Genomic DNA, 16,329 nt, shown 5'->3' on the forward strand with positions numbered 1-16,329 from the left:
CTTTCTTTGAATTCCAAAATCTAACTGCATCTTCCCATTGGTACCTCAGCATTCCCGGCGGGACATTTCGCAATTTCTCTTCGAGGCTTATTTTTGTCTTAAAATATTCTTTCTTTAAATTACTTTTATGGTCTCTCCATCTTTTTCCCAATGCCTTCTTGACATAATTATCCGAGACCTCTAAAGCTAACCTCTCCTATAAAAAACACAAGTTTAGAAAGTAAATATAAATGAAACTTAAACCAAAGTTTTATGAATTGCATTCACATTTTGTTACCTTAATATTATTGAGAGCTTCATTTTTGTTACTATCAGGCATTTGATGCCATGACTCGTAGTTGATAGGCAACATATTGGCATTTCGTGCTATAATGCCCAAATATCCTGCTAAAAGTCGAGCTTCTGGTCCAACAGGCTGACCAAGATTGCTTCTACATACTTTGACATGCTCGACAGAATTTAACTCGTATAAATCTTTAAGTAGCATACGTCCTCGACCTCTGCGCGTCCTACCACTTTCAGCTGAAAAATGGTATATTATAATATAAGAGTTCGAAAAAGAAATCAATAATAAAAGTCAACACACATGTAAATCAAATTTAACATTACTTTGAATTTCTGCAGGTTCATCAGGTGTAATCAGAACATTCGAAGATCCAATAGCAGTCTGTTGTTCACTATTTGTTTCTTTTGAATTTGGAGTATTTTGAACAATTCTTAGATCTCGCAATCTTCTTCTAGGCATTTTATCTGCAATACACATAAAATAGTTGAACTTTTAGTAACTAATTACAACAATAATAGTACATATAAAATAGTTGAAATATTTAACAATACCAAGATTTAAATTATGATATTACATATAATTAAGAAATCGTAAAATCTTACTACATCATAATTCGTAAATATCTTCATCAACATCCTGGCGAACCCATTGAAATTGTGTACTAGTACTAGGGATATTTTCATTTAAGTTTTGTTCTGGAAAAGGCAAAGTTTCTGATCTTTCGTCGGTGTCATCTCTACTCCTATTGCCCATGTCAAACAAGTCTTTAGAGGTGTTACGGAGTACAACATACCAACCTTCATCAGTTGCATCTTTCGAGTAAAAAACTTTTTTCATTTGAGAAGAAAATACATACGGCTCATCTATCAGTTGTTGTCCAGTGTGAATCAATCGAGAGAAATTCACCATTGTAATCCAACTCAATAATGTCAGTAAGAAGTCCGTAAAACTCCACATTTCCCTTAACAAAATTACTATCCCTAGCACTAGCATAACTTGTAATTGAAGAATTAACAACTATTCCACAATTTTGAGTTCTCCTCAATCTCTCGTGATATTTTGTATGAAATCTGAATCCATTGATGAGGAAGACACTATATCTTTTTACTACTCTATTCGGACCTTGGGAAAGCCATTTAACTTCGTCATTGACGTTCTTCCCACTCCAAACCTATTGAATCAAAAGTAAATTAAGTAATTATAAATGTTATGAAAAAACATTACTATTTGTCAATGAAAGCTTCAATTGCATACCGTTTGGCTTAACCATTCATGGAAAGATTCTGTGAATAACTTATTAATCTCTCGATGTTGTAATCTTCGAGAGTGTCAACAAGACCTCAAGATTTGTTTGTACTCACTATGTTAAAAAGAGGTTTAATTTGTTAGAAGATAAACAAATTAAAAAGATGAATATTTATCAAATTTTAGAAGTTACTTGCGTAATGGTTCCATTGAATCGTGGTGAAAAAGAACATATCGATGTGCTTGTACCCACGATCTATCATCTAATTCTACAATTTCAACTTTGCCGATTGATTCTCCATAACTTTGAAATAAATAAGTTTCGACCAAGTAATGATCAGTGAGCCCAGCATTTCTACTTGGTCTGTTCAGTCTTGTTTCAACATCTTCTAAATATCTAGAACAAAAAGTCATACACTCCTCTGCCAAGTAACCTTCAGCAATTGATCCTTCTGGATAACGCTTATTACGGTAATAAGACTTCAATTTGGATAGGAACCTAAACACAATATACAACATTATCAAAAGTTGTAACTAAAGGCATAGAGGTGAATGAATGAATAATTTACAAATAAATTAGCACCTTTCTATAGGATACATCCATCGATAGAAAACGGGTCCACCAAGTATTACTTCATGAGGGAGATGGATTAGCAAGTGCACCATAATAGTGAAGAAGGAAGGTGGGAAGATATTCTCCAAATTGTATAAAGTCAAAGCGGCTTGATCTTGTACTTTCTCTAGTTCTTCAACATTTAAAATTTTGCCACAAATGACTTTCATCATATTGGATAGTTTAATTATGTAAGACGTCACCTTTTTTGACATACAACATCGCAAAGCAACTGGCAGTAAATCTTGCATCAAGATGTGCTAATCATGTGATTTTAAGGAATATAGTCTTCGATCTTTAAGACTCACACATCGAGATATATTTGATGTATACGCATCTGGGGCCTTTATATCCTTCAACACCATGCAGAACACTTCTTACTCTTTCTTCGACATTGAAAAAATAGAAGGCGACAACCAGAAAATACTTGGGGATGAAGATCACACCAAATTCCCATGTGAGCTAAATCAAGTCGACTTTGAATATAGTCTTTCGATTTTCCATCGACATTCAAAATTGTCTCAATGATGTTCTCACAAACATTCTTCTAAATATGCATGACATCAAGATTATGTCGTAAAATGTGATGCTCCCAATAAGGCAACTCAAAAAAAAATACTTTATTTTTTCCACAAGTCTGTCTCATTAGGATCATCCTCTTCATCAGATTCATCATCAGATTTATCTTTCGATCTTCACTTTGTTTGTGTGTTGGGCGGTTGATTCATCTTCCCATAACTGAAATTCATATCTTTCAACATGAAAAAGATTTCAGATCCAATGGTCTGCTCAGGAGCTTCTCTGAACTCTTCGGTACCGTCAAATAGAGTACTCTGAAATCTAAATATATGATTTCCATCTAACCACCGACGATGCCCTATATAAGAGAATTCTTCCCATTATATAACCACTTCGAACATGTTTGCGCAGCACAACAAGCACAAGCATAACGTCCCTTGGTACTCCAACCACATAAATTAGCATAAGCCGAGAAGTCATTAATAGTCCGTAACAAAGCTGTACATAAATTAAAGTTCTCTTTTCTCAATACATCATATGTCTCAACACTCGCCCATAACTGTTTTAACTCTTTAATAAGTGTCTGCAAATAAATGTCAATATCATTTCCGGGACCTTTCTCTCCAGGGATAATCATAGATAAGATAAAGGAAGATTGTTTCATGCAATTCTATGGAGGCAAATTGTAAGGAACAAGCACTACAGGCCAAGTATTGTACAAAGTGCTCATGATTTTATAAGGATTAAATCCATCAGATGCTAGCCCAACCCTCACACACCGAGGACCGCTTGCAAAGCTTGGAAATTTACTATCAAATGATTTCCAAGCTAAAGAATCCACAGGATGCCTTAATAATCCATCATCAGTTCGTCCATCATGATGCCACGTTATAGACTCGGCTGTCTTCGACGACATGAAAAGCCTTTGAAGCCTTGATATTAGTAGAAAATATCGTAAAATCTTAATTGGTTTTTTTCTTGACTGTGCATCATATTCATCCTCATTCACATTTTCTATATTTTTATTCATCCAACGAGATTTACCGCATACATGACAAGACTGTTGGTTTTTCCGATCACCCTAATACAACATGTAGTCATTTGGGCAACTATGAATTTTGTTGTACCCAAGGCCTAAATCTTTTATCAGTTTCTTCATATATTTGTCTGAATGAGGGATTTTTGCAAATGAAAACATATCTCTCAAAAACTCTAACATTATTGTCAAAGAGTTTTCGGTCTACCCTTCCAAACATTTTAACTGAAAAAGAAGAATACAGAAGGACATTTTTGAAAATTATGATCCCTCATAAAGTTCTTCATTCATTTCATTAAGTAACCTGTAGAACTTCGTCGCTTCTCCATTCGGCTCTTCATCAGGTACACTTCTTCCAGTTTCGGTAAAAGCATTTCCACCAAGATTAAAATCATTGGATGCAACAAAGTCGGGTGGAAACTATTACAAACCATGACTGTGCATATTAAATGCATCCTGCAACATACCTTCCATGTCATCTTCTCTAACAGACTGATGGTAAGAACTATGAGGATAAACCGGATTAATCGTTGAAGAGGTTCTACTAGGTGTGCACCCTCCATGGAAAATCCATTTTTTATACCCCCGAATAAACCCATCAACAATTAGATGTTTGTAGACAACTTCACGAAAATGCCAATTGATGTTGCCACACTTCTTACACGGGCAAAGAATCATATTCTCTTGGCTTGCATTTTGAAATGTAAAGTTTAGAAAAGTTTGTACTCCATTTCGATAGTCGTTGCTTACCCTTGACAAATTCATCCAAGATCGATCCATTTCGTAGTTCTTGAAGTCTAAAGTTGACAATAAACTACACAGGTAAGTTGTTTATTTATAAGTATAATTAAGTTATGTAAGTTATGATATGATATATATAAGTTATTAAGTTATGTATGTATGTGAGTTATGTAAGTTATCATATGATAAATATTTATGTATTATGTAAGTTATGTAAGTTATGTGAGTTATGTGAATTATGTAAGTTAGGTAAGTTTTGATATGATATATATTTATGTAAGTTATGTAAATTATATATTAATTTAAAATAGAAGTTTTAATTTTCAAAAATTCAAAGATCATTTTGTAGCTTTTACTAATAATCTTGTGACGGATATAATTTATCTTATTTTTTATTATTGAGTAATTTTGATTTTCTTTCCTTGTATTAGTCGGGAAGAAATTAAAATATAATTAATTTGTCTATATTTATTAAAATAAGTAAAATTAAAAAAATTAAGACTTTGAGTTGGCATTAGAAAATAAATATAATTGACAAAGTAATATAGATTTAATAGCCTACATATGATAAATCGATCATTTATTTGTATGTAAAACATTCTTAATCATTAACATCAAACTAAATTCAATCAATTAATCAAATTAATATAAAATCGACAATTTATTCAATTAAATAAAAATTGATAATTTATTCACATAAAATCAAATAAACTAATCAAACATAATTTATTCAATTAAATCGAAAATCGATAATTTATTCACATTAAATCAAATAAACTAATCAAACATAATTTATTCAATTAAATCGAAAATCGACAATTTATTCACATTAAACCGAATAAACTAATCAAACATAATTTATTCAATTAATCAAATATATAAAGTAATGTATGAATTTGAATCTCAAATTTAATAATTTGTGTATTTGTTTTTGCTTGGGTAAATAATACGTGGAGAAGTCACAATCATAATTCATAATTACGTGTATATATTATTGAATAATTAATTAAAATTTCAAAGTAACAAACTAAAAGACATCCCAATAAGCTGCAAATTTTCCACTTCTCAAACAGATGGTGGAGGCGGTGGGGGCAGTGGGGACCTTGCATTGATAAGGTTAGGTAACCATATATATATATGCATAGATAAATAGATAGATGATCTATTAATTTTTGTCTACATATTGGATAGAAACTTTAAACATGGATTAAATCAACAACTTATGCATAGTACTCAACTAAAACCTAAATTAGAATAAAGAAGTACTACAAGAACTAAAACTCACCAAATTAGAATAAAGAGATTAAATCCACAACTTCCACATAATGCAGAGATTGATAGCATCATTTGACCTTTAATTTAATATATGTCAAATGTCTTTTGTGCAACACCCAACATGACTAGTAAGATTTTGTCATTTCAAAATGACCTCTAGAACTTGAAAAATCTATGTATGTCATTTCAAAAATCTATGTATGACCTCTAGAACTTGAATTCAACTTCAGCTTGAAAATTTCATGCTAATTACTACAATTTAAGTAATTGGATAGGCATCATAAACTAGAGAATTTGATGTAAGAACATCTTGCAACAAATTCTGAACAAACATAGTTGATGATTAAGAAACAGAATTTCAAAGCAATTTAAATTTTCGATACCGATGAGTTCAATGTTTAAGACATATTATATTATTATTGCTTAGTGCTTGTATGTCCTGATTTACCTATTGCTGGGTATCAACTATATCAGGTAGAGTTGTTGTACATTTTAAACAATCAGACCTCAAACATTACAGGCAATTGTTAATAATTTAGAATGTAGGACAAAAATAAAGAACTTGCAAAACCTTGACCTAAGGCAGTGCACCCCAAAAGACTATGTTCTAATTTAACATGGCTGAGTTTAGATGAGTTACTAGGAAAATGAAGGTTTTACTTGTGGGTTGAGAGAGAGAAAGAGAGAGAAATCTGAAGTATCCTTAAGTAGCTGGAAAGTTATTTTTGTTGGGGAGTGAGTGATTGAAGCTACAAGACATCACCAGATCTCGATTTTTCATATATAAATGTAACTAACGTATCTCCTTCGTAAAGTATTTCTCCACAATGCCCATGGACAGTTGCTCCCGGAGTCGCCAAATAAGGCTTAGCCGATCTTATTATTATAGAATCAACTTGAGCAATAAAAATTTGACCCGATTTTAGGCGTGGTCCGTTTTTGGCTATACATACATTTTCACAAATAAACTGCCCAAGACTAATTATTGTGGACATTTCTTCACAATAATTATGATGATAATGATGGTGGGAAAAATACCAATTCAAATTGACTGCATTCAAAAAGATGTTACGGCATGGATCAAATTTATAAATTCTCCCATTTTCAGCTATTAAATAATAGTTAAGTACTTGAAAAGCCTGTTTTAAATTGTCAAGCTCCAAATATTTCGCTACCGACATCTAATTATGAGTTATTAAAGGGTAAAATGATGAATAAAAATTCGCAATTTTTGGGGCTGTTCCTAAAGGACCCAATAAATTCTTAATTGGAATTAGAGGATCTTTTTTAATTGATTGTTTTATCACATTGTGATATTTTACATCGTTGAATGGGCCATGCGAAAACAATTAGATGATGACAAAATTATCAAAGATTGGGACTCCTTATTTCTGTTCAAGAGCGTATGAATAGTTCTGTGATTTTGGCTAAACGATTATTGAATCCTTGCGTTGGAATAAATGGAATAAAACGGATTTTTATTGGTACGATCGACCTATTATCGAAATCAATTCGAACTGACGGATCATTTCTTGTTCGATATAAAAATATGAGATTTCACTAAGTCGATTCTTAGGAAATCTCGAATCAGACCATTTGTCCTTACTTCAACAAAGGAAGCACAGACCTCTTCGGCGAAAGAACTTTTGTTGTCTTGGTCCCAACTCAACACTAAACAAGTTCGAACTAGTGGAATACTTGTGTCAGCAACCCAAAGACTAATACTTCCAATCTGTTAGTATTCGACTGTCTAAAATTAGACTTCAAAATTCCCAATTTGAACACATCATTTTAGCCATACATACATAGAACACTTCAGCCAGAGCTCTCTTGCTTAAAAGAGAACAATGCAACAAAACCAAAGAAGTAATGGAAAAGAAAAGAAATTTACCTGTAAAACGGTGACAAATTGGGTTATCGTTGTTTTGATTATACGTTTCAGATGTGGTATTTAGCCCTTTGCAATCGTTTTCCAAGAAAATGATGACGACCAAGAGGGTGTGTGGTGGAAGAACGCCGGCGACAGAGGAAGCAGCAGATGAGTGGAAACGAGGTGGTGAGCGGCAAGAAATTAGGGATTTTTTAGGTATATGTGAGATGGGAATAAGAGCTAAAAGGAGGGGAGGACGGGCTGAAGTTAGTAAAAACGGCGACGTTTAGAAAGTAAATACATAGTTGCAGCGTTTTTGGTCTAAATGCCGCTATTGCTTACCTTTTGCAGCGTTTCAACCAAAAACGCCACTAAAAATTTAAATTTCTATATTGAAACGGTGCCGTTTTGAAAATTTTTAATACATATTTGCGGCGTTTTTGGTCCAAACGCCGCTATTGCTTACCTTTTGCGGCGTTTCCAGCAAAAACGCCACTAAAAAATTAAATTTTTGTACCAAAAAACGGTGAAATTTTGAAAATTTTTAATACATAGTTGCGGCGTTTTCTGTCCAAATGCCGCTATTGCTTACCTTTTGTGGCGTTTTTCTCATAAACGCCGCTAATGATTGACTTTTACTATAAACTATTAATATATGATATGATATAAGAATATCGTATTGAATAAATCAAAGAAGAGATTTCCATTAAGTAGTGATTGGAAATTAAGATTTTAAAATTTAAATTTAAATTTTAGAAATATAATATTTATGATAATTTTTTGATTCCATAGATTTACTGGAGACCTGTTTAATAATGATGTCCAAATGCCGCTATTGCTTACCTTTTGCGGCGTTTTTCTCATAAACGCTGCTAATATTTGACTTTTACTATAAACTATTAATATATGATATGATATAAGAATATGGTATTGAATAAATCAAAGAAGAGATTTCCATTAAGTAGTGATTGGAAATTAAGATTTTAAAATTTAAATTTAAATTTTAGAAATATAATATTTATGATAATTTTTGATTCCATAGATTTCTCGGAGACCGGTTTAATAATGAATTTGAAATCCTTAAAATATGTTTGAATTTCATAAATTCATGAGTTTATACGCTATTGATATATATTAAATTAAATCTCAATTATTTTGTCCATAATATATGTGTTTTTTACCGCTTATATAATAAATGAAATCGAAATCTAATATTTTCAACTAAAGCATATCTTTTTATCTCAAGATTTTCTCTCAAATTACATTCTATGAAATTAGAAATTTAGAACTTAAAAATTAAAAGTATTAGGTGTATAAAATAGGGTCTATAATTATAATATATTAGAAAGAAAAAAATGGATAAAAGACAAGATTAAAATACACTAAGATATAAACATTCTCAATTATAATAGATATATTAGAAAAAATATGACTAGAGGACGGGTAGAAACTAAAGGGAGCAAAGGTCCTAATCCTTTTTCCATCGAGGGAGGGGTATTTATAAGAGTCCGTTTAACTTGGATGATGGGTGAGAATACAGGGAGCAAAACAGTGCCGTTTTGTTTAAAACTGGACCGTAAACATGTAAACCCTAAACCTTAAGCCCCTAACCTTAAACCTTAAGCCCTAAACCTATACCCTAATCTATAACCACTAAACTCTTAACACTAAATCATAAACCCCAAACCTTAAACCTCAAACCATAGACTTACACCCTAAGCTCTAAAAATATATATTACAAGGGACAAAAGTAATTAAAAAAGAATCTTAAATACTAAACTCTAAACTTTAAACCCCACACTCTAAACCAAAAACCCTAAACTCCAAGCTATAATCCAAAAATAATAAACAATATATCATAAACCCTAAAACCCTAAACTATAGACACTAAACCTTCAATAATAAACCCTAAAACCATAAACATTAAACCATAAACCCTAAAAAACTCAACAAAAAACGACATTGTTTTGCTCAACTTTTTTGCGGCGTTTTACAGAAAGTGCAGCTATTGCTTAATCTTTAGCGGCGTTTCTCAAAAAGCGCCGCTAAATCTCGATCTATCGCAATGTTTTTTAAAAAGCGCCGCTAATGCCACTAAAGCTCAAAAAGAAAACGATGTCACTTTGCTCAACTTTTTTACGGCGTTTTCCAAAAAGCGCCACTAATGCTTGATCTACAACGACGTTTTACAAGAAACACCACTATTGCTTACCTATTGCGACGTTTTGTTAAGAAGCATCGATAATGATCGATTTATTGCATCATTTTTTGTTCAAACACCGCTATAAACACCGCTAATTAAAAACCTGTTTTGCTATAGTGTTTATTGACATCATGAATCTAAATTTATTCAAAGTAAAGTTTAATTTAATTTATTTCTATTTATTAGGTTTTAAAACAGTAATTATTGTTTTCTGTAATAACAAATGAAATTATATTGTAATATATAAAAAATAAAATTATTTTTTCATTACAATACTATAAGAAAAAATTATTACGTATAGTAGAGAATATTACGAAGTAATTATATACCATTCTAAAATAAAATTAAAAATTATTTATTTTAAAAATTATTTTGTGGCGTTTTTGTATGGACCGCCACTAAAAGTGTAGCAATTAGCGGCATTTAAGAAGAAAACGTCGCAAAAGGAATTGCCCGTATTTGGCGATCAGGTTTTAGCGGCACTTCTGAAGACAACCATTGCTAATTTATTCATATGGGCGTTTTACTGAGAAACGCTGCAGTAAGTTTGACTTGATGGCATTTTTTCTATAAACGCCATAAGCTTCTGCCACTCTATCTCCTTTTTGTTGTGGTGTATGGGAGGGCTTGGATTTAGGGATATTTGATTGTTTAATATTGCCCTACTTGGGCAACAATTATGGAGACTGTTGCACCATAAAGATAGTTTTTGTTTCAAAGTTCTTTTGGCTAAATACTTCTCTTTAAGTGATATCTTCTTAAGACGAAATGTTCATAAATCCTTTTTTATTTAGAAGGGTTTTATGGAAACTTTAAATATGCTTATTTGGGCTTCTACTAGAGGATAGGAAATGGCAATAAGGCCAGGATTTAGATGGATAAGTGGGGGGATAAGTTTATAAATGATCTAGATATATAGGTCATTGTGATACTATTCCCCATGATGCTAGGGTGTCCCAGTTTCTAATAGAAGGACGAAGATGGAATGGCACACTACACCAAAACAAGCTTTTAGCGGCGCTTTTTTAGGCCTTTAAGCGCCGCTAAAAGTATTTGCGGCGCTTTAATAAGCGCCGGAAAAAACGCCGCTAAAGACTGTGTCGCTAACTTTAGCGGCACTTATCCCACAAACGCCGCTAAACGCCGCTAAAGCCTTGGACATTTAGCGGCGCTTTTCGCAGAAACGCCGCTAAAGAGCAATACCTTTAGCGGCGCTTTTCCCAAAAACGCCGCTAAAGAACAAAACCTTTAGCGACGCTTTTCCTACAAACGCCGCTAAAGCTCATGACCTTTAGCGGCGCTTCTACTAAAAACGCCGCTAAAGAACAAGACCTTTAGCGACGCTTTTCCTACAAACGCCACTAAAAGCATAACTTTTAAAAAAAATTAATGAAATAATATTTATTTCTATAATAATTATTTTATTTTATTTTATTTGTGAAATTTAAACTTTAAACTATATAATTTTAAGGATAAAAAATTAATTAAATTAAATTTTCTATTAAAATTTTAACTTTAAAGGTAAATATAAAAATTAATAAATTTAAATTTAGAATTAAAATATTATGTTTAAATAAATAAGCAATCTAGCTCACAGGTCATCTGATCTATATTAACTCGGCCAAATATAAAAGAAACTACAAAACATAATTAACAATTATAATTAAATAAACTAGTACACAAGGTAGCTACAAAACCCTATTTCAATAACACCTAATTCAAGTTCCGACTAAGATAAACAACCATGGAATACAACATTAAATAACACTCTACTTGAAAAAGTGCTAAGCCTTGGCTTTTCCAGCTTGAAGAGATTGAATCATCCACTACACCTTCAATATCTAAAGGATGCAAAACCAAATGATCAGATAAACCAACAAACTTGGTAAACAATAGAGATGTTAAAAATAAAAAATATATATAGCATTAAGGCTCAAAAAAAAATATAACAAACAATTATGTGCAACTTTAGCTGCAGGTTGAACTATACTAACAAACAATCTCAATCATAGCTCTTCCATGTGTCACAAATAGGCATTCTTTCTAATGATTGTCTAAACTATTTAATTTTTTAACAAGGAACATTAACAACTAATGCTAAGAAAATACGTAATTTATGCATGGAACGTGTCACAGTCAACAATTCAATTGCATGACTAACCAGGAAAGAAAATATGATTCACAAACACAAATTACAGATAATAACCGAAAATGAACTTTAGAAGTTTTAAAATTGATAACTAACACATGGGAACTTCATAATGTAAGTAATAAATATAACTCCCAAGCTGTCATAAGCCACAATCCAAGAAACATGTATCTGCACAAAACTGAGAACATATAGATAAACCATCTACAGCACAATAAATGGTTACAAGTTACAGCCAGTACGTAACATCAGTTCTGATGAAGTAAACAAATGAGAAATTTAACATTGAAATAGGCACCATCCATCTATGTCCTAACACAAACAAATAAGAATATCCCTCCCCATGCTGGTGACTCTCACCTTCAAATAAGAATATTTCCATTTGGTAATTCTTATATTAATTTTCTTTTATGTCATTTAATATTGTTTTTTATATCTTTACAAGCTGTGTCGTTATATTGTTGTTAACATTTAAAAATTGCTTCATGTTTCATGGTTAAGAAATGAAAGCATCTAGATACCGAACCATAGAAAAAGATCGGTGAAGCTAATAAATATATTAACCATGTTAGCAGGTAGTAGAAAAGTATCAAAGAAAACTGCATTAAACAAAATACCAAACTCTTTTTCTAATTATAAAATGTCTAGAGCGTAAATCACTCAAAATTAGCAACATTAACCTATATTTATTTGCTGGCAAAGTAGTGTGAAGGATCTAAAAGCAACTTATATTAACTAGGAAGAAACAAGTTGAAACTTCAAGGTTTTAAAGTTCAGAGACAAAAGCATAACAGACCATAAACAAATGAAAGAAATATCACTCATTTGAGTTGTACCTGTGAATTTATGGAATTCAACAAGGAAGTTTACTATAAGTTGTTATAGTAATTACGTATTAGTCATAAAATATAGTTTAATTTTGGTTCTTGGAAAAACCCCACATGAAATAACAATGTTGTGGAGAGTAATGATCTGCGTAAGTGAGAGTTTTTATGGCAGAATCAAACAACCCTAAGTATGAAAATTGGTGCTGAATAGCAAATTAATTGAAAAGTGAGGGGGTTTAAAGAAAAATATTATTTACCTAGAGCTTGCAAATTCAAAGAGCTTGCCTCTAGGAGAGAAGATGATTAAAGCAACTTTAGCATCACAAAGAACTGATAGTTTAATTCCAGTTTTCCCTCTTTTCATTTTTGCATGTTGCCATGCCTATTTCCAGTTTTCCCACACTTAAACACTTCAATTTAGAACATTTAAACACTTCAATTTACAGATCCACCAACAATAAAGTAGCATCAGGATACAGATCCACCACATTTTAGCACCATTTGCAAAACTATCATAAGTTTATATGCTCAAAGCCGAAAACATATAATAAAACCTATAAAGCTAAAATATTAGAGACTGACCTTCTTTTCCTTTTCCAAAATTTCTTTTATGGGACAAGGTAGTGCTGCCTCTTTGCTTATCGTCGAACAGTTTTACTAGCAGATTTCTACTTCATCTGTGGAAACTTAATCTTTTTCATAACATCAGTCTTCCCCTCAGAACTTGACATAAACAGTATCATTAAGCATTTCCACAATGAATTTCAAAAGATGAAAGAAAATATCTATGTACATATAAAACATGACATAAACATTTATAAAGCTTTTTTTTCAATAAATCATGTACACATCAACTCAATATGAAGAAAAATAGAAAATATTAGTCCAATGTTATAACTGAAAATTGCATATCCTTGTACAGCTTAATGTGCTTGTTAGCATGAGAAATACAAAAAAACAAACAAATAGGTTTGTCTATTTGTTTTGAAAAGAAATACATAAAATATTTGATATAATCTGCTCAAAAGATATTAATCATGTTACATTTCAACCCCAAACAGCTTGAAAGGGAAAAGCAAAAAAAAATAAATTAGAACCCCATTAATTCGAGCCTATGTACTAGTATGTAACTAAGTGCAAATACTGTGTATAAGGCACATGTACATAGCACATGTGCATAAAACAACTTAAACCAGGTTATTTGCAAGAAAATACCATTTTTTACTTTGTTTCATTCAATGATATTTAGCATATATATTGACATTCGGATACAAATACCCATGTTACTCCAAGTCTTCATTTTCTGAAGTACCTGTGTCCGGCATCCATATATATATATATATATATATATATATATATATATGTTTCGGACATAAGAATTGGGCGGCAATCCTCCAAATGTATAGGAAAATATAAATAAAATTGAGCATACCCGTCTTAGACATATACCCCACCCAACAGTCATCATTGAGTCTGAGTAACATAAGTCTTAACCACAATGCAAACTTAAAAGTGCCAGTTTCTTTTGCAATGCAACCAGCATTTTTCATTGATCCACATGGAGGGCTCAGCAAAACTACGGAACATGCTCAAGGGTATGTCCAAGGGTATATCACATGTATGATAGAAGAAATAGTTAAGTATCATCATATATGTTTGGAAATATTACAGTGCTATCTACCTTAATTTCATAACCTCTGAGCTGTCTCATTGTCAAATCCTGAGCAGGAATCTGCAAATAGAAAAATCACTAAGATAAAATCAATCTCGCAAAAACAATGTCCTTGAATGTAGGAACTACCTAAGCAAGATATCATATGTTTCCAACAAAGACAGAGAACCTACTTATTAAAGACAAATAGACAATAAACAAACAAACAAATAGATTAAGCTGTAAACAAATAGACAGAGAACCTACTTATTAAAGCCATATAAACCCCGTGTTGCGACATACATTGGCAGGCCACCCTGTCAAACAAATAGACAGTATATCGATATTCTTCATACCAAAGCATTATTGCTCCTCTAAACTCAAATTGAAACATTGTGGGGGAAAAACATTAAGATCATACACACACAGACACCTACAAAAGCTAACATATATAATATAACATTTCAAAATAAGCAGGTAGAAATAATTCTATAGATGGGAAGAGATCACTCACCTGGAAACTTCCCATCATATATGCTTTCCCCACTAGTTCCTGGAAAAAGTACAGTTAAAATATCAATGTGCTTTTCAAGAGAAACTTCAACCAGCAGTCACATAGATGGCAACCCTTAAAGAGATCTTATCTAAAGTAAAATCAATTAACAGCTACAAAAAATTAAAATAAAAGTCCTCTTTGCAAAGAATGCATACCATCTCTTCTTCCAAAATCACCACCCTACACAACAAACATAAGATGTTAGTCCACAAGAAAAAAGACATTTATGTGCAAAAAAACTGGGTTGGACACAGCGAAGTTCAGTAAAATTTTGAGGATTCACAACATGGTAAATACAACCTTAAAAACTATATCACAAGAAAAGCAGTCGTGACCATCAGCCCTGTTTCCTACAGCATAAACAATAGTAATTGACTAAACGACATTCCACTTCTAAGCCATGTTCTACAAGAAACAGCTAGTGGAAAATCCCGATTAGAAGTAAGATAAAACAACAAACCTGGGCCAGGGAACCTTTCATGACTCGATGGAAAAAGGAACCCTTGTAGTGCAATGGCTTTCCAGTTTTAGGACCAATGCCCTTTTCTCCTGTAGACCAAGACATATTTTAAGAAAGCAGAAAAATACAAACACGTGAATATATATGTGTATAAATGTCTGCAAGTGTGCTTATCTCTACAAACAGCAGGCGAGAGCTTTTTCCCTTTATATGCGTCATTTCTTTCATTCATTCAACTGTTTCAAAATACTAGTGAAGGTTTTGTAGAACATGGAGCGTATAAAAATAGATTTTCTTATAAATAGTATATATCGAGATTAGGAAGAAGAAAATGGAAAGCATTGCAGGTAGCTATGAAACCTGAAGAAAAAGGAAAGCATTCCGAGGGACATTGAGCACCGCTGGAGTGTCTTGACATGGGAAAATGGAACGAGCGTGGATACACTGGCATTGGGTATGAATAAAAAGGCTGTTTTTTTTTGTTAAACGTTTGCAGCGGTGATAGCCATTGGAGAGCAGAAGAAGAAGGGGAAGTAGAGAAAACGATGAAGAAGGAGTTCAAAACATCATCGTCTAGTAGCGAGATGGAAAGCTGGGTTCCTTTGATAGGGTCAGGTGAAGATGAAAGAGAGAAAGGGATAGGGGAAAGGACAATAGGGATAGTAAGATTAGGAATTTCACGGGGGAAAATTTAGGGTAAAATGGCGCCATTTATTAAAGTAAAATGATTTTTGCGGCGTTTTTTTTGTGGCGTTTTTTTTTAAAAACGCCGCAAAAAATTATTTTATTTTAAACAAAACGACGTTATTTTGTTCTACTAAAAATTTTTTATTTTGTCTGTTAAAAATTTTTTATTTTGTCTGTTAAAAATTTTTTAGTCAACTAATTTGATAAAATA

At 32.2% G+C, this 16,329-nt stretch overlaps 1 protein-coding gene across 1 annotated transcript; it reads right to left on the reverse strand.

Annotated features, from left to right (window-relative positions):
- Window positions 1-11,416: 11,416 nt before the first annotated feature.
- On the reverse strand, window positions 11,417-16,098 carry LOC105792199 (peptidyl-prolyl cis-trans isomerase CYP95-like). Its single transcript, XM_052634438.1, has 6 exons — window positions 15,792-16,098; window positions 15,432-15,520; window positions 15,127-15,151; window positions 14,930-14,968; window positions 13,347-14,496; window positions 11,417-11,629 (listed from the first exon to the last, which is right to left on the reverse strand). The coding sequence occupies exons 1-5, from the start codon at window positions 15,880-15,882 to the stop codon at window positions 14,453-14,455; spliced, it is 288 nt and encodes a 95-aa protein (XP_052490398.1). The 5' UTR covers window positions 15,883-16,098; the 3' UTR covers window positions 11,417-11,629; window positions 13,347-14,452.
- Window positions 16,099-16,329: the final 231 nt, after the last annotated feature.

This window comes from Gossypium raimondii, chromosome 8, assembly GCF_025698545.1.
Source record: "Gossypium raimondii isolate GPD5lz chromosome 8, ASM2569854v1, whole genome shotgun sequence".
NCBI lineage: Eukaryota > Viridiplantae > Streptophyta > Magnoliopsida > Malvales > Malvaceae > Gossypium > Gossypium raimondii.